General features: G+C 36.6%; 1 protein-coding gene across 1 annotated transcript in view; it reads left to right on the top strand.

Annotated features, from left to right (window-relative positions):
* Window positions 1-10,283, top strand: part of TBC1D15 (TBC1 domain family member 15) — a 36,610-nt gene extending 26,327 nt beyond the window's left edge. The window contains exons 12-17 of the mRNA XM_064655639.1: window positions 2,064-2,164; window positions 2,873-2,972; window positions 3,252-3,349; window positions 7,446-7,562; window positions 8,172-8,258; window positions 8,911-10,283. Of these exons, the coding sequence (XP_064511709.1) occupies window positions 2,064-2,164; window positions 2,873-2,972; window positions 3,252-3,349; window positions 7,446-7,562; window positions 8,172-8,258; window positions 8,911-9,117 (710 nt within the window). The 3' untranslated portion in view covers window positions 9,118-10,283. The remainder of the gene's footprint in view (window positions 1-2,063; window positions 2,165-2,872; window positions 2,973-3,251; window positions 3,350-7,445; window positions 7,563-8,171; window positions 8,259-8,910) is intronic.
* The last annotated feature ends 8,664 nt before the right edge of the window (window positions 10,284-18,947 follow it).

The following is an 18,947-nucleotide window of genomic DNA, read 5'->3' as shown; positions in this document are numbered from 1 at the left end:
CCCCCTCCACTCATGGCATGACATTTTGCTATTGTATACTTGGGAGGTTTTTTTGGTATTCTGTCTCAGAAAAGTTTTGGTGTTCAAAAAGCCCACTTCGTGCCAGATTTTGAAGACAGAAAGTAGGAATAAATCTTTAACTGCTAGTAAACATGCTTCAGAGCTTTAGTTCTTGTTAGCTTTTGTCCTTTCTGAAAGTCTTTAGAGTGTCTTAATCTTTGGCTGGAAAAAGGAGAAAACCAAAACTGATTGAGATGGTTTAAACATGTGTCTCTGTTCCACATCTTTCCGCATTTCAACCTGCATTAATGCACAGTGACATTTTAAGTGAAATTAAAGCAGATTCACCACCCACTCTATTAAAAACAGCTTAAATGTGGGTATTTTGTTTTATAAGCAAGCAAGAATAATAATAATGGAAATACAGTAAATTTGACATAGTAACTGTCCAAGGCTTCTAAGCTACTCAAATGCTGGTGCAGTACTGCACTTAATATTTTGACAGCAGATGTAGAGAGATCTATATAATGCCACAAACTGTGCCAGATAGGGGAGGGGACAGAACAGCTTTTGATACAATATTTTTCTGAATAAATTCCTTAAGTCTGCATTAATTAAATTGTTTTTATTATGTAAGAGACTTTTCAACTGTCTTGAACAGAATTTTCTCTGAATTTATTTTTAGTTGGCCATAGTATGAAATGTGTGGGGAATAAAACTTTTTGAAATTTTGACCTTTCAGTTATTTATCTTTTTGCTGTTACTTGTTCTGTTCTCACTTGTTCTTCTCACACCTGCTCCATATTTTCAGTCATTAACTCTAATCCTCTTTTCAGTTATTCAGTTACCATTACTTCATTAAGAAATGGAGTCAGCCAACTGAGAAATGTCATGTTGAACCAACCACTGATGATAGGCATACACATTAATTGTCTTCTCTCACTTAGGGAGGTCAGCAGTAAGGCAGTAGATAAGCTGACACTAGCATCAGTGATAAGGTAATTGGAAGAGTCATGAAGAAGGGGAAAAATGATCTGTAAAAATCATTGTCTTCTCCTGGTCTTAATTGAACGGTTAATTCAAAACAAGAAAGCTGGAAGAGGCACTAAAAGGCTATAAAATCGTGAATTTTTGTATACAACTAAAATGTAACAGGTGTTTGCAAAAATTATATGCTTTATTGGGCATTTCCTTCTCCTGTTAAGTGGAAGCTTTTCTTATAAGGCGTGCAAGTGCTTTTTAGGGGGTATGAACTTGATTGACCACTTCTAGGCATAGAAACGTAAAAGCACATCCTTGATTCAGGTCTAGATATATTTTGTGCTTCTTGCAAGCAATGCTTTGCTATTACTTCCCTTCCTTGCTTTGATACGTAGTAGTCTTTGTTGTTGTCTACTTGGTTACACAAATGGTCTTAGGCTTGAGTGTAAAGTACCATCCAAGCAGAACAGTCCCTACTTCCCTAAATAAAGGAATCCTTAAAGCATATTCAGTGCCAAAAAAAAAAAGGTGTAAAGTGTGACATTTTCTTCATAAAAGCTGTTGCATTATGTATTCCTGGAATTGAAACTCAACATCTCTTTAAATTAATTTGAGATGAAAATCTTCAGTTGGGAGTGGGTGGAGGAGTGGGAAGACAGTAGAAAGTTTTAAATGTCTTGAAGAAGGCAACCAATTACAGATAGAAAGGAAACTATTTACAAGTTTGTATTTGTGATGGTGAAAGGTATATATTTAATCTTCTTAAAAATATCAATATATGTTCCTGAGCTCTAAATGGGAATTTGTTTGCTAAAAATCTATTGTGATGTCAGCTCAGTTTGTACATATTTTAACTACTACTAGAACAATGTGTTTGCTTCATGTTCTTTTTAGATTGGCAGAAATGACTAATAAATCTTATTAGATCTTCTGGATTACAAAATCATTGTTGAATTGTAGAATTACAGTATCTGTACAAACTTGGAATGCTTAGCAGTCATTCATCACACTTGAAAAATTACTATGTAACTGCTGATTTTAAATTCCTATCTGCTTTTTCCTCCTCCTTTTTCTCCATCAAGGTTATGTGCAGGGGATGAGCGACTTGCTGTCACCTGTCTTGTATGTTATGGAGAATGAAGTAGATGCCTTTTGGTGCTTCGTATCATATATGGATCAAATGGTAAAATAAGGCTTTTTTAGTCCACGTAAACAGATAAGCTACAGATAGCATTTGGAGTTAATTGTAATTTATAAATTGCATTGGGTTTTTTGAATTCTTTTAAAGCAGTCATTTTTATGTTTGGAGTCAACATACTTTTTCTGATTGTTACAGATTGCAGTGGGTTTGCAATACTATTGCTGTGCAGTACAGACAAACTTGTCTCCTTAAGAGTTCTGAAGTAACTCAGAGCCATCACAGACAAAGTTGTATTTATCAGGAGTCTTAAGTAGGATTTTGTTCAGGATAATTGTTCCCTGTCATACCTGCCTTTTGGTATTTATTAGATGCAATTCAGACTTTCCACAAACTGAAGCTTATATGTGCATGTGGCAAAACAATGTGACTGTAAAAAAACAAGTTGTCTTTCTGGTTTGAGTGCAGTCATGCTGCTTGGAAGTACAGAGCTTGGACTGATTTAAACTAACATTTATTACATACAAAAGTGCTAGCAAAGAAATAGAGTTCATTGCTTTAGTTAAACTTCTCAGTAAAAGGCAGACATTTCATTAGATAGAAGTATGGTTAAATATCCATATGTTAAATACCAAAAGGATGAGAATCACTGTTGCAATAACAAAACTTTTTTAAAATTTAAAAATAGCTGCAAATCTCAAAATTATCATAGAGTTAATAAAAATGACAGTGCTAATATTTTATTCCATACAGCATCAGAATTTTGAAGAACAGATGCAGGGTATGAAGACACAACTAATTCAGCTGAGTACTTTGCTTCGTTTGCTAGACAGTGGATTTTGCAGTTATTTAGGTAGGTGTATTATTCATGCACAATAACTGAAACAGCTTACTGCATTCTGGGTGCATTGATAGCACAATTAATAGCTCCATGCCTATTGAAAAACAGGGTCAATTTTAAAAATATGCCATCCTCCAGCAAAAATCTTTGATTTTGAAAAGGGGCTACCATCTTTAAAATAAGTGGTATGAATGGATACCTGTAAAGTGGGAGGGGGTTTTGTTTATTTTTTTTTTCACCTGCTGTCTTACCAAATTTGGTGCTTATGAAATGTAACACTCTTATTCCTAGAATCTCAAGACTCAGGCTACCTTTATTTTTGCTTCCGGTGGCTTCTCATCAGATTCAAAAGGGAATTTAGCTTTCAAGATATTCTTCGACTCTGGGAGGTAAGGAGATATTTCATCACACAAACTCCAGCAGTTTTTTGACTTTAGAACAAAAAGTGTTAATACTCTGTTAGATTTAAAAAAAATTCAGATATTTAGTGCAATGATCTGAGGACAAATGAGCATATTTTATGACTTTTTAGCCAAAAGAACAACTTGGGAAGTTAATAAAAAAAAATACTTATTGGAGCTGGTGGGGATAAATTGGCTTTTTCAAAAAGGTTTGGACAGGATCCTTCACATCAGACTCTTGAGTGTAAGTAGTAAGTGGAGAGTACCAGTTCACTGTTAATGGAAAACAGTTCATGCTAGAAGAAAGAGCATTTGTGTATGTGTGTTTGATTAATTCCTTGGTATTGGTAGGACTTTATTAGATTAAGTGGAGTAAAGCACTGTCAGGGTAGTTTGTGTTAGCCAAAACCATAAAGAGGATGATGTCAGAAGATCTAGGTAATCTTGATGATAAAGCCCTATGATGCCAAAAAACATGATGTAAAACATGAAAATGTTGAAGTTCCAATAAATCAAGGTTACTGAGATCCTTTTTGATTTAGGCAATATTGGGATAGGATGGAATAATTAAGATGAACTAATATTTTTGTTGAACACTTTTTAATTCTTTGTTCCAAGAAAATTGAGAAGTCTTGTCAGCAGTACAGGTTTATTGTCTAAGATGCATTTAGCAAAGGCGCTGCGTCCACTGAAAACTCAAACAAGAGAATAAATGTTCAGATGAGTGGAAGGAGTATTTTCTAGGACATAACATCACACGTGTTGGGGAACAGAAGGGTAATGAAAAGAAGAGGGCTCAGATGCATAAAGTTTGTAATATAATGAAAAATGTTTCCGGTGGGATGAGAAATAATGTTGATGCTTTTATTCACTTTTTCCACTAATGAAAAAGGAGTCACATAAAGAGGAGGACCAGTATTTAAAACTGTCTAAAGTAAATATTTTTTTAGGTTTTTATCATTAGTTGGTGGAATTTACTATCATAGAGTATTGAGGTGGTATTTTAAGCAGATGGTGGAAAAATTTACGAATAACATTCATAAATAAGGAAACCAATATGTACCAAAAGAATTCTCTTATGCCAAGGTATAAAGGATAATGATTCGGTGGGGAAATTCAGTCATCTCTTATCCCCAGTATTATGTTATCTTCTCAGTATTTTTTTAAACAGTAATTTTTCTTTTTAAGTTGATGACAACAGTATTTTTATTTACAGTTTATAGTCCTAGGCTGGTTTGTTTTTATCACCTCTGTTTTATTGTGTGTATATGTATGCACAGAGAAAAGAAACACACTGTGTTTCTCTCTCAAGCGTTTTTTTTCCTCTCAGGAAGATGATGGAAACCTATTGATATGATAGTCTTGTAGGTTCCTTCCTGCACATCATGTTTACTACAAGTGTTAAATTTCTTTGCTAGGAGATATAGAATGGGAAGGGGAATATCTTGTTTTCCTTTTTAAAGCAAACTAATTAAGACATTATGTTGATGTTTTTATGTAAAAGCTAGTGTCACCTTTATCACAGTTGAGGTCCAGCTTACAGTGGGTTGTTTTTTTCCTGTGCGTAGCCATGCAGCTTCACTGGTATCAGGGATATGTATAAGTGGGATGTATGCAAGCTATAGGCACAGGAGACATTTTCGCATTGTAATCAGTAGGTATCTCAGTATTTTTTTGGTATCTCAGTCTGAGTAAAACTCATGTACTCTTTTGTAATAGCACGTGTATTGAGGGAATCCATTTAAAGGCGATATTATCCTGTGACGTACTCACTTGTGGAGGGTAGAATGGGAAGGAGAGGTACCATCTGAGGTTCCAGAACTTCTGGGGCTTTTTCTGTTTAATCTGGTAATTTCAGGGTGTTCTTGTGGATCTCCGTTTCTGTCCTCTGACTCGTATGTCCACAGTGGACAGTTTTTCCCTGTTCCCACTGGCTTCATGACTTCCAGTGTTTTATCTCAAAAATGAATGAAAAAGATTCTTCACTAGACTGGTTATTAGACATTCGCCCTGGAGATGGGAGATACCAGTCCTCATCAGCTGGAGTAGAGGCTAAATCCCAGCTCTCCCACTTGATGAGCAAGAGCCATAATCAGACTGTGGTAGGAAACGTGGGTGGTTGTACCAGCGCTCTGTGACAGAGTTGCACGTGATAGAGAGGTGGCATTCTACCTTGTGTGGATAAGCTGCGACATGTTACGTGATTGCAGTTATTTGCAATGTTACGTGCGATGCCTTCTTACAGAAATATGAAGGTGGGTTAAACTGCTGTGTCCGTGGGTGGGTTTACATTTTAGCATTGTCTCTCAAACTCAGCCCAGATAGACAGCATACTGACCTGCTGCTTAGATGTCCCAAGATTGAGAGCAGTTCAGTCCCTCCTTGACAATGGAGAGGCAGGCAAAATCACCTGGTAATTCCAGCCAGCTCTTAAATCTTTAGATTGCACAGGGGGTTGCTTCATTCTCAAGATGGTGCAGGAAGGCTGGGTGGAAAAAGAAGAATCCCAAAAGAAAAATTCTGTAACAGAATGACTCAGCTAGCTCACACCTACCTCCAGTAGTGTAGTACTCTAGAATACCTCCAGTATTCTAGTACTGCTCACATAGTATAAAGCCAGAATGACCTGGTGGTGAGTTACTTTACATACGTGCTAGTATTGATTACAAATATTCATGGATGCTGAGGTAGCTCTAGAACAAATGCATCCTTACTTGTGCAGCTTCAGAAAGAAATAATAAGAAAAGAGTTATCACTCTTAAGTGGTATGTTTTGATATTATTTTATATTTATAATTTAAATGCTGCTTTTCTTCCATTCTTTCAGCACACTGTAATGCTGCTGTTACGTATTTATATACTTAAGTGCATGCTCTGCACCAGACTTCAAAAGGTTTATCAAAAATGGTAGCAAAAAGTATGGATTTTTTTTTGGCAGCAATTTCATGTTGAACCAAATCAATGTACACTTGTCAATATTTCCTTATGAAGTAGAAGTTAAAAAACCCCAACACAGTAGTGTGTAGACAGGCTGAGGTTGGTAGACTACAGGCATTTTTGTTCAATTTTTACTGTTAATCAGCCTATTTGCATTCCAGTCTTTTTGCGGGAGTGAGAATGCTTTAAGAGAATATTGGATGTCTGAAAAAGATGGAAAATTTAATTCTGGACCGAAGGAACTGAATCTTAATCGAAACATTCAAGATTAATTGCACCTTATTTTGGGTGAACCTGGTTTGGATATCTTTCATATTGATGCCGTTCTGTTTACAGGCTACATAGTTCAAGTAGAAGTAAGCTCTTGCTCAGCTTTAAGGCTGTACTCCATCAATAATGATGAAAAAAGATTTTTACTAATTAAGTAAAACTGAATCCTCATGAGTCTACTTTCTTATCTGCCTTTTTCGAGACTAAATCCATTGTCTTAAATCCTGCATCTGTTTGTCAGAGCGATTTGTGCAAATACTTTTTTAGAAAAATTTTCCTGAATTTGCTAAAAGAGGGTATTAGTACTGAGGTTGCACATTTTAGTCCCAGTGAACTTGAGAATGGTTAATTGTGTCCTTCATGGGACCAAAAGCTAGTGTGTCTGCAGTCAGAAAGTAACACCCACCCACCCCCAAATACCTGCATGTACATATCTTTAAGTTCTTTTAGTAGGGGGATTGGGAACAACTTTATCGCCTTATTAATAACCCATAGGAACTTTTTTAAGGCATTGCTGAGCATGACACACTTCTACTAATTCACACTTGCAGACACTAATAATTTTTTAGTTTTAATTACTTCTGTTTCACATGAGCTGAGGCAGAACACACATTCACAAGACCACAAGCTCAAGCAGCTTAATAGCATTATAGTGGACAATGTGGTAGACACAGAAGTCTTAAAGAACCAGATAAGCATTTGGTGACTCAGACTTGCAGTTATCACTAATGGGCCAAAACAAAAATTCCAGATAATTGCTTTCAAAAACAGTTTATTGTTAGTTAAGCAACTCGGCTTGAGGAATTATTTATTTTCTAAGAACTGCTTTTCACAGGAGAAGTATAAGCATTTCAGATGTGTTTTGTTTATTTCAACAGGTCATGTGGACAGAATTGCCTTGTCAAAATTTTCATCTTCTCCTTTGTTGTGCTATCTTAGAATCTGAAAAACAGCAAATAATGGACAAGCATTATGACTTTAATGACATATTAAAGGTACTGAGTTCTTATGCATTATCGTGCTGGTTTTGGCTGGGGTAGCGTTAATTGTCTTACTAGTGGCTAGTATGGGGCTGTGTTTTGAATATTAAGTTAAATATTAATTAACATTTTGCAGTTAATGCAATATGATTGTGGTTTATATCGGGGGAGGAAAAGATGCATACTATATTCCAAGGGGTTGAATGTCAACTGATTGTCTATCCTCCATGCTTTCAAAATGGTTTATTGGATGTCTGTTTAGTGATGAGATCATTAAATGGTTCTTCCCCTCAGACTACTGCTTAGTATGTTTAATCTTAACTTTTGCTTTTTCTTCTGTCATCTAATTTATCTCTGAAAATGTAAGCTGGGGAAGTACGTAGGAGGCCTAGATAGTTTGTCACATTTAGAAGTACCATGGATTCCTCTTGCAGATCTTGGATACTGGTGAAAGCCAGCTGTTGCAGACTATATCTTTGAGTAGCCATTTCTTAAAGCAAATAGACTATGTCTAGCATTTCATAGCTTAAGGGCAGGCTTATAAGGTGATACTTATATGCAGTGTATTTTGCAGTAAAGCATACTTACCATTTATCTCACTATCCTTTGTGAATGAATTTTTAGCATATCAATGAACTGTCAATGAAAATCGATGTGGAATATATACTCTGCAAAGCAGAAGCAATTTCCATGCAGATGATGAATTGCAAGGTAAAGATATTTTGAATATATCTACTGTGAATATTTATAGACAGTAAAAGTATGTAGTTAGCTGTAAGTGTTCATGTATGACTTGTGAAATAACTAAATGCCTAAATAAAGGATGTTCTGTAGCTATGCAGCACCTATATTCTGAAACTCTGTAAGCGAGAGTGATTTATTTTATAGACTAATACTGTTCACTGGTGGAAAGCTGGATTGTGCATATTGGTTGTGATTTCTCAACTCTCACTAGATAACCTCATTGCAAGAAATTTGATGTTCAGTGTGCATTGCTGACTTATTAGGCATACCAGACTTACTAGGCAGAAACTAAAAGGTAACCTGATAAAACTAATTTCAATAACATGAAGTGTAATTATAATAGTTGATTAGACTTTTATTTTTGTAATGAATATAATACTGTTAAGTGGGAATTGATTCTTGAGCCTGTTCCCTTTGCTGTCTTTTTGAAAAGCAGCTACAGAAGATGGTAACTGTAATGCAAGTAATGCTGAGAGAGTAGCTTTCAGTACAGCTAAATTGAGATGAATAATTAGTTACTGGGGGTGCAGGACGGACAGAGGGGGACCTTGTCGTTATTAACTTCTTTTCATTTTATTACAGTGATTTTTAATATTTTCTCCTGCCTCCTCCTTTCCAGGAATTGCCTCAAGCCGTTAGTGAGATTCTGGGGATAGAAAGCAGTTCTGTAACACCGGATTCAGATACTGGAGAGGATGAAAGCGGAACTGAGCTGAGTTGTCCAACGTCGTTATATCAGAGTATCTCAACACCTGTAATTGCTGCCAATGGAACACAAGACAGTGCTCAGCAGATGTCTGAGACGCAGAGCCTGACACCTGCGTAACTTCAGTTGGTTACATTGAAGAAAGACTTTCACTGAGCACACTTTTTCAAGCACTTGAGAGATGGATATTTAAATTTGGTGTTGATTAAGCTTTAAGGTTGTAAAGAAAATCTGTACTGTAATGCTCTTGCATTAAAGCTTTACAACATGACTCAACTTAACTATTTTTGTAGTTTCTTCTACCAAGATAGCCTTTTGTTTTCAATAACATTCCTTAATATTTTTGTAGCCAAGTGCATTTTGTTTTTGCTGGAAAACTGGAAATGGATGGTGATTAAGAATGGATTTGAAAATTCTGCATTTGCTGAGCTTTCACACATTGATCTAAGACAGTGTGAGCTCTTTAATTTGAGCAGATTCACAATATGCCATCTGAAGCTGCTGTACAAAATTTTCAAGCTGAAGAGATGCCGATGTGCTAAAGGAAGATTGTTTTGTAAATGGATTTTCCCTATCTCAAATGTTTACAAAAATACTTCTAAGTATTTGTTGCTGGTTGAATGTAGATTTGAAATGGACATTCGTACTTACACAGTTTAATGTCCAAATACTGAATTTTGTGTAATTGGGAGCGGATGAACAGTATATTTTTACATTAACATATCTTCACTTTATATATACCTATATATATTTACACACATACACACACTATATACACAAATGTTTGTGAATAATAAAAAGGATAGTAATATTTTCAATATCGGAATAAACTTGACTGTTCATTCATATGAATCAGTTTGACCAAATTAATGCACAGCTCCAACATGGGCTCTTTTTCAAAATTTTTCTAACTGCAGGTAACTTTCACGTGAATACATTTAGTTCTACACTTGAGGTAATTTTGCAATTGATTTCTTGCAAACTTTACAAATGTTCATATTTGCTAATATATTAACTGATCAATTAAATACTTACACTGTTTTGTATGGCAACATAATTTGGAGAATTAATAAGCAGGTTATAAAAAAAACAACCAACAAACCACAAACCAAAATAATAATCACAATTAACATTAATGCTTTTTTTTTTTGTATCTGCAAAAGGCATTGAGCTTATTCCATGCCATGCTGATGTCCTTTGATGTTATGTGAAATTTAACATAATTGATTAAGTGTATTCATTATTTGGTAACTATTGTACATATATAAAATAAAAGTCAAAGCTGATTTAGTGTTTTTAATTAAATCATATTTAGAGAAAAAAATCTAGTTGTCTGGTTGTTGATATAAGAACATGAGATAGAGGGGAGAGCTAATGGTTAGTCCATGGATATTATATATTTTGTTAGTAATGAAGGGCAGTGGGAGAATATTATGGAGTGGAACACACCTTTCCTCTCTAGGCGGTTGATGTGTGGGATATGGCAGAGCTTTCTTTTCTTCTGAAGCAGTTTACTTTTACAAATGTTATTTGTGCCATCTTAAGCAAATATAAGTAATACAAAAAGGCCTTAATAGATAAATCAACTTGTTACAATAATATGGGAGCTGATTAAACTTCCCTTACCAGTTGTGAACAAACTGGACAGCTGAATCGGTATAGATTTTGGTTTTAATATTGTCAATGTGCTATCTCTCATCAGTTAATAAGAACTTGAATCTTATGCAGTGAAAGTCAGGGATTCACAGCTCAGCATTATCTGTAGCCTTTCATTTCCTGTTCAGGAAATTACTGTGAAGCATCATGCCTTTGTTCACTGGTAAGCATTGTACTTCTTGGCAGTTAAATTTAATATGGCATACAATACAGAAAGGCATTAGAACTTGGATATTCAACACTTTGGTTCAAATACAGCAAGCAAGTTACTTTCAGTATTTTTTGGAGCACCTAGTTCACTTTGAAGTGTACTTGCAAAACGTTTTTATCAAAAATTATGTTAAACGAAACTATGGAAGGAGGAGGGAAATGTCCACAGCAGAAATGCAGTGGGCAAGCCTGTCAGCTAATTATGCATGGTTCTTTCTTATTCAGGATATGCAGCTATAAAAAACTATATGCAAGACACTAAGGTCTTGAAGAAAACCATAATTGACTGAACATGAATACTCAAATGTTTAGGAAAAGCTTATTTAAGTGGAACTCTGTCATTTGTTAGAATTACAGCTATGGCTGCTAAGAAAGACTATCAGCCTGAATTAAGAGTGAGCAGCAGCTGCTGTGAAAGGCTTGGGTAGGTAGGCTTGTTCTGCTTCCCAACAATAAGATTCAATGCCCCTCGCAGCATTCCTTATCTGTAGTTTTCTTCCTGCTGGCAAGCAGCCTTGCCAAGAGTTGCAAAAGGAACCTCATTGTCCACCAAATTATTCCTGATTGTTAGGGATGGATTTAGTCTAAGTGGAAACTACAAATGCTGTGAGAGGCCTTAATGAGGATCATGATGGCTGAAATGCCATGGGTTCAGGAAGGTTCAGGATGTGCAAATTTCTTTTGTATGTGAATGATCTAGATTACAATTATTACATATGAACCAATTCTGAACACAGTTTTTGTTACAGTTGTCAGGCTATAAAAGAGGGAATACTTGTATAGTTCCTGCAAACCTGTTTTGCTTTTTAATGCTTGACTTCAAAATAATTATCTTTGGGGGGCAAGTATTTAAAATTTAATACTTTTCAGGCATAGCAGTTTTCCAGTGTTATCAGTTCCAAGGGGAAAATAACATTTATGTAAGTTCTTTTTAAGACAGACCTTTTTCTTTTGTCTGTTTGGACAATTTTATTTGTTTTGAAAATACACTCGATGTTTTCTTCTGTTTGTGGGCAAGATGATAGCTTACAAAAAGGTGAATAGGTGGAGGTTTTTGCAAGTTTAGACTAATATTAATGTTTATGGAATGGTTTTGATACTGGGAGGTTGAAAACTATAAAAAGATGATTCTAAGTTGCCCACAGTAATCACTTAGGACTTCAGTTACGTTGAGTAGTGCCAGTCCTGTTCACCTACAGTGACTGTGTTTGCACAGAGTGAATGTCAGAGCCAGTGGCCTTCAAACCCATGTTGGGTGTGGAGGTTTTGTGTTGGTTGTTGTGGGTAATCTTCCTAAGGAATTTAAGACTATATATGTTATATATATATATATGTCACAATGGGTCCTGATTGCTTTCAGAATCAGATGTAGAGATACTGTGATGTTTATTGTATTAGCAATGTGTTTGTTTTGATCTGTAGATTAATTACAATTAAGGCATTGATGTTCAACAAAGTCCAATTTTGGTGCTAACAAGATTTTTCCTAAAGTCTTTGAATTATTCTAGTGGACAATTTTAAGATGCTGATGGTGCCTCATAAATAATTCTCTCCAGTTTTTCCTCACATACTAATTGAAAAAATTCTTTGGCCCCCTTTAGCCAAAACAATGAGGAACCAGATTCCTCATTACTTTCAAATATATTCTTAAGCACCAAATTAAAACTCTGTTGATGAAACTTTTCAGAAACCCATAAAAAGTATTCTTCTAGCTTCCAGTTTTTGAAGTAATGTTTTCGTTCAAAATAGGTGAGGCACTTTTTCCTTGCTTTTCTAGATAATTTTCTGTTCCAAGACACTTGCCTAACTTGAAAAAAAGATTTTATGGGGAATGATTTATCATTCAGAATTTGGATTGTGAACTAGTTTTGGTATTGCTAGCATGATTTGTGCATCCTACTGTGGTGCAGATGAAGCCTTACCAAGTATGGGATTGAATTTCTGTACGTAGAAGCTATGTTTTCCTCAAACCGTTCCCTGCTGGACAACAGAAATGACAGTGCTGAAGAGGTTAGTGATACTTTAAAAATGCATCTGCATTACAGGATTCGAAAAAAGTAATTAAATGGGCTGTATTAAAACTGAATTTTGGTCTGTGGGCTGCAGAAGAGTGGTTAGTAACAATAATTCTATGTGTGCCTGTCAAAATACTTTAAAATATATTTTTCAAATCTATTGCCTGTTTTCTGAACATTTGGTCAGTGGCTGATGCCATCTCTGTATGACAGAAGTATGGCAGAGAGATCAGTGCTTGTTCTTAAAAGAAAAATTCCATGAGCTGCCCTATGGTGGCTGGGATTAATGCAGAAAATCCTAACCCTTGGTTCTCTCTGTGCAATTACGTACCTATGTCTGGCTCAATAGTTGATGTAATATGAGCATTGATAAGGTGATAAGACACAGATACATAACTGAGCACTTAACAGACAGATTTCATATATGTGTGATATACTGTTTTTGATTTAAAGATGCTTTCAAGTGGTTTTTTTATGGTTTTAAAAGATGAGTTGTGCTTCATGTTTAGTGGGACTTGAAAATGTGCTATTCAATTAAATTATATTATTGCAGTGCAGGCCTTGTATAAATTAAGCTTGAATTTATTTCTTGTTCAAGTGAGGATTTTATTCTTAAATATTTTTTAGAGAATGTGTGCTATTTTTTCATGTTAAATGAGAATATCTTTGGCACATTGAATTTTCTGATGAATGGCAAACAAAAAATGTATTGTAGGATGTCACTTTTTTGCCTCATCCAAAATGAATTTCACAGTTGAATCAAATATATATTTCAAACTGTCTGTGTAATTCAAATAAATGAGGTCTTCTAGATGGGTTTTGTTTTGAAAGAATTCAATTATAGTATATATTTTTGATTATACAGGCTCACGTATACCCTACCTTAACATTAGTTCTTAGACTGTTTCTACAGATGTATCTTGTTATTAACCAACTAACTGCAGAGCCCCATTGTTTAGAGTTTAAACTGCTGCCCAGGCTCTGGCAGTCCAGCAAAAGGCAGTTTCCTCTTGGTGTACTGTAGCTGACACTGGCCAGCAGCCAAGCACCCACCCAGCCCCTCACCCATTCCCCTCTCCCATGGGATGGGGAGAAAATAGCAGGAAGGTTTATGGATTGAGGCAATGACAGTTTAACAGGGAAAGCAAATGCTGGTCCCAGAAGCAAGCACAAAGGATTTCATCCACTACTGCCCATCGGCAGGCAGGTGTCCAGGCACTTCCTGGAAAGCAAGACCTCACCACAGGTTTACTTGGAAAGATAAACACCATGACCATGAATGTCCCTGCTTCTTCCTCCTCCCTTCTTGTGAGCGTTTATGGCTGAGCACAATGGCACATGGTATGGTATGGGCAATGAAAAAACGAGGCTGCACACACACCATTCAGTTTTCGGGATTCTCCGCAGATCTCTCTCTGCATTTCCATTTTATTAGAGTTCTTTGGTAAACAGCACCTGGTAGTGTCATTCAGTTAACTAGAATTCCCAGGATCTTGCTAAACTGGTGTTTTGATTCCACACATTCACACTCGTATCATGTCGTGACTGTTTTCAGCCACGGGAAAAAACCATGCACGCTCTTATGCAGACCATTAGGTGGTTTTCCACTTTGAGAACACGGCACTCTCTGTGTCAAAACACCCGTCAAGGCTGAAAGACTCCTTTTTGATTCTAATTAACTGAATGCAGGTGCAGCTTGACTCAGCTTGTTCCCACAAGTATGGAGTATCACTTTGGTCAGTTAAGGTCAGCTGTCCTGGCTGTGTTTGCTCTCAGCCTCATGCCCACCCCCAGGGGAAGCAGCAAGAGAAGCCTCAATGCTATGCAGGCTCTTCAGCAACAGCCAAAACCCCAGTGTGGTAGCAACAGTGATCTAGGCACAAACTCCAAAGCACATCACCACTTTCTACTATGCAGAAAGTGAACTTCATCCCAGACTGACCCAGTTTGGCGTGATGACAGCCATTCTTGATGATGTCTGAGATCATAGTAGGAAAAAAATCCTTCCTGTATTGAAGATGACACATTTTAAGTGCCCATCTAGAGCTGGTGCAAAAAATAGTTGCATTACGTGTAAGCAACTGGTATTCAGATGTTCTGCTTTGCTTGCCGTAACTCAATGAGATGCAACACCAGAAACTTTTCTAAAACAGTCTCGGGTGTATGAGTTGGTCCAGATGACTTTTAAGTCACATGAGTGCATGCTGCCTTTGGGCATTGGTCTTGGAGAGCTTCCACACACTCTTCTGGTTTTACTGTTAGAGTAACTCATGCAAGACACCAAGAAAATCCTTAAGGCACAAGTATTTGGGTTCAAGGACTTGATAATTCCTCAAGCTACAAAACAGTACAACTACTGTGACCAAAAGTGGCAGTCCTGGTTCTATGGACTCTGCCCTGGGCTGCTACACCTTTTATGCTTTTATGGTTAATTCGTGCAGCGTATGGTGAACAACACAAAGGAGCTGCAAAATCGTACAATCTATTTGTTTCATCTGTACCTGGTTTCCTTCTGTCTCTTGTGAGAATGTTATGACAGACCATGCCAAATGCTTCCCTACCATCAAGATGAATGATTTGTATTGTTTTGCCTTGGTCCACAGGACTGTCATAGGAGGAAATGAGATTTGCTTGACTCAATTTGTTCCCAGCAAATCTGTCTTGACTGTTTAATCATCTGTTATCTTCTGGATCTTTACAAATAATTTTGGTACTTCTGTTTTCTCAAACAAATGAAATTAGACTGGTCCATAAATCTTCATCCCTTCTTTCTCCCCATATCTTCTTGGAGAGTGACATTATTTTAGCCTTTTCCCAGTCTTTTGTCACTTGTCCATCCCCTGAGTTCTTAAAATAGTTATTGATGGCAGAGGTTGAGTGAGCCTACTCTGGAAGTGTGGTTACTGTGCTGTCATTTACTATGGTCAGACTTATCCCAAGTATTCTCCAACATTGCTTCACCTTGTTAAAAGAAAAGAGCTTACCTCTCTGCCATTGCTATTAATTAGGATAGACAGCTGGTCACAGATGATTCTTTAGCAAAGAATGATGTAAAAAGAGTGCATTAAATACTTAATTAATTTCAAGTTTATTTTCTGTTTTGTCCTTTATTTGTGTTCAGTAGTTGTCTGATAGTTCAATTCTTCTGACTGCTGCTGTATTTATATTTTTTAAATAGTTGCTTTTGATGTCCTGTACTAATTACTTTGAATTTTGTACTACAGCCTTTGTATATGTGTTGCGCTGCCTGCATTTACTAGCTTGGTCCTAGTTTTCATCTCCTGTACCTCTTTTGAACTGAAGGTAATGACAACTAATGACTTTCGATACTACTAGTAAAAGTGTATTGGAGGAGCACAACTCCTCTATAATGATATAGTTTCCTGATGAAACTGCTTTTTTTCCTGAAGCAAGGAAAGAACTGTCTTTCTGCTCTAGGTTTCATTTCCTTGAGACTTGTAATAACTGAATTTATTGAAGTTCTTTTTTTCTGAAATTGTCAGTTTTTGCTTCCTTCTCAGAACCTTTCTTTATCCAAAGATTGTGAATCCACTTTATGTTCTTCATATCACCTGTATTTCCAGGTCTTCCTAGCCAGTCTATCATTTGGTAGATATCCTTTCCCAGTAGTTGTTAATTGATTAAAATCCCCTTAGTGCTACTAGAGCTTGGGATGGTTTTGCTGGCTGCTTGAAAACCTGTGCTTCCCATATCTTCATGACTTAAAAATTAGGTGTACATTCTTATCACAGATTTTTCACCAGGCGTACATCACTCAGAGAAATGGACTTTGGAGTTGATGTGGGTATGTTTGATAAACAGGAACAGATTGTGTAACTTTCCTTATTGAAAAAGCTCCTTTGGCTAGTCTACTTGTCAATTGCTTCACAAAGTTGTCGTTTTGCCAACTAAGTTATGGTTTGATTAGGTATTGAGACTTCTATTTTCTTCTTGTGTTAGCATCTCTTACATTAATAATAAGCCCATCTGTTCTCCACCTTGTCTTTTTGACCTTACATTGAATAATGTTGTTGTTTTCACTTAAGATCCTTGCGGAGTCCATCTTTCTTTATGTTTTTTTTTTATATGTGTTCATAGCTTTGTTTCTTTCTCTGTCCTGCCACATGATGACTTTAGAGTTCTCCTTCCTGCTGTAGTGCCTCTGGACAAAGACTTGGTGGTGATTTGGGAGAGCCAGAGGTAAATTCAGCTAGTTTCCTGGTCAATACTAGCTGCTCTGCACTGCAAATTTAATCCTCCTGTTAAACTACAGTAAATGCTACAAATAGTTTTAAGGAAAACTATGCTGAAATGGGCCACCAGTATCTCCAGCAGGGGGAAATGACTCAAACATTGAAAACATCTCATAGGTTTGCTTTAGATTTAAATTTTCACTTGAGAATTCAGCAATTTTTTAAGCTTAAAAAGTGCATAGCTAAGGATTTCAGGCAACAGTGACTCTACTGTTTGTGAGAGGATAGGAAAATATGTGTGTAAAGAGGACCTTGCAGTTTCTGAATTCTTATTATAGGCGAATAAGGTGCCTTTTAGTGATAAAAGTAAGCTTATCTCTTTCTTATTACCAACATTAGCTCTATTTCCCAAGGTGACAAAACATTGCTGTGTGCCACCCTGACATGTTCTAGAACACATATTTTTGTATTGCTTCAATACACTTCTAATTTTTTGTGTTTTGTTTTGTGATTTTGAGTGCTCATTTGTTTTACATATACAGCACTGTTAACTATAGAAAAAGGAGTTGAGCTCTAAACAAAATCTGTAGTTTAGCAGTATTCCCAGAGCCACGTACCAGCTCTATTGTACAGCAGCTAGAGCAAAGACGAAATAAACTCTCAGTCCATAAATGTTCTTTGATGTGACACTGATATGGAAAAGTCCACCTATAAAATACTTGCAATACTTCTCCAGGGAGAAGCAATCTTCCTGTGGGATACATGGGCAGACAGCATGGTTAAAATAGTTGAAGCACTTGAGTCTTCCTTGCCTGTTACGTAGCACCTGCTGACACAATGTACCTTTGTTTGTTTTGCATTCATGAGTCATCCTGAAGGGGTTGAGAGAGACAGAAAACCTTTGTTGTGCTCCGGTTACTGCACAGAGCTGTGATAGTAGCAAGGCTACAGAATAGTAGGGTCGTTGAGTTGTGTGATGTCCCAGCTGCAGAGCCAGCATCTAAGAGTAGATAAAATCATGCTCTGTCATGCCAGTAGGTGAAAAGTCAGCTCAGTAGTGCTCAGTTTTGTCAGTGGAGCATTTGAAGAGTGCTAAGCAATCTTACTCTCATAAATTGTTCAACTGCTGGAACAGTGTCTATGTATCTCATGCATAGTAGGTAGGAATATCAAAATCCAAACACTCCAACTTGCTTTCCTATCATCAAAAGTAATGAAAAAACAGGACAGAGAACGTATCTCGATAACTTAGGATATGACACAGAGCTAATAATACATGAAGACATGCTTTTCTCTGACTGGGAAAATGAAGTAAAACTTTGTGGGCTAGCATAACAAAAATTATTGATTTGCACTAAAGGCAAATCATTTGGTTAGAGGAACCAATTATTATTACAAACTTAGTATCAACCAGACGAAAGGATCCTTATCGCATGCTACACTTGGGAAACTCTGGAGAGGTGAGTTTAAAAGGGTTTACTTCAGGTCTCCCAGGAGTTCTGAGGCATCTGTGAACATGACCTGGTCCTGAACATCAAGCATGACCATCTGTTTTTAGAAGGGGGGCATCTGACTGACAGCAGTCAGTTTAGTCTGGAAACTTTTGCTGTTTTTTCTTTGTTATGATAAAATATAAGATTCAATGCTACTCCATGGGAGAAACAGTCTCAAATCTTCTGTTGTGCTTCTGTCTTGGCTTGCAGAAGAACAACACAGATTCCCTGCTGATGCTGATATGTAAATCCTAGTTCTAAGGTGCTGTCTTGCAAAAGTAAGGGCTTTGAGGTTGTGAAGGAAGGCTGAGTTAGATGTGACATGAAGCTTCGTACTGTCAGTGACACTTCTGCTACTTGCCTTGTGCAGCTCCCTGCTCAGT

Source organism: Pseudopipra pipra, chromosome 5, assembly GCF_036250125.1.
Source record: "Pseudopipra pipra isolate bDixPip1 chromosome 5, bDixPip1.hap1, whole genome shotgun sequence".
Taxonomy (NCBI): domain Eukaryota; kingdom Metazoa; phylum Chordata; class Aves; order Passeriformes; family Pipridae; genus Pseudopipra; species Pseudopipra pipra.
The sequence above is the reverse complement of the archived record's forward strand: the minus strand, read 5'-3'. Positions and strand labels throughout refer to the sequence as shown.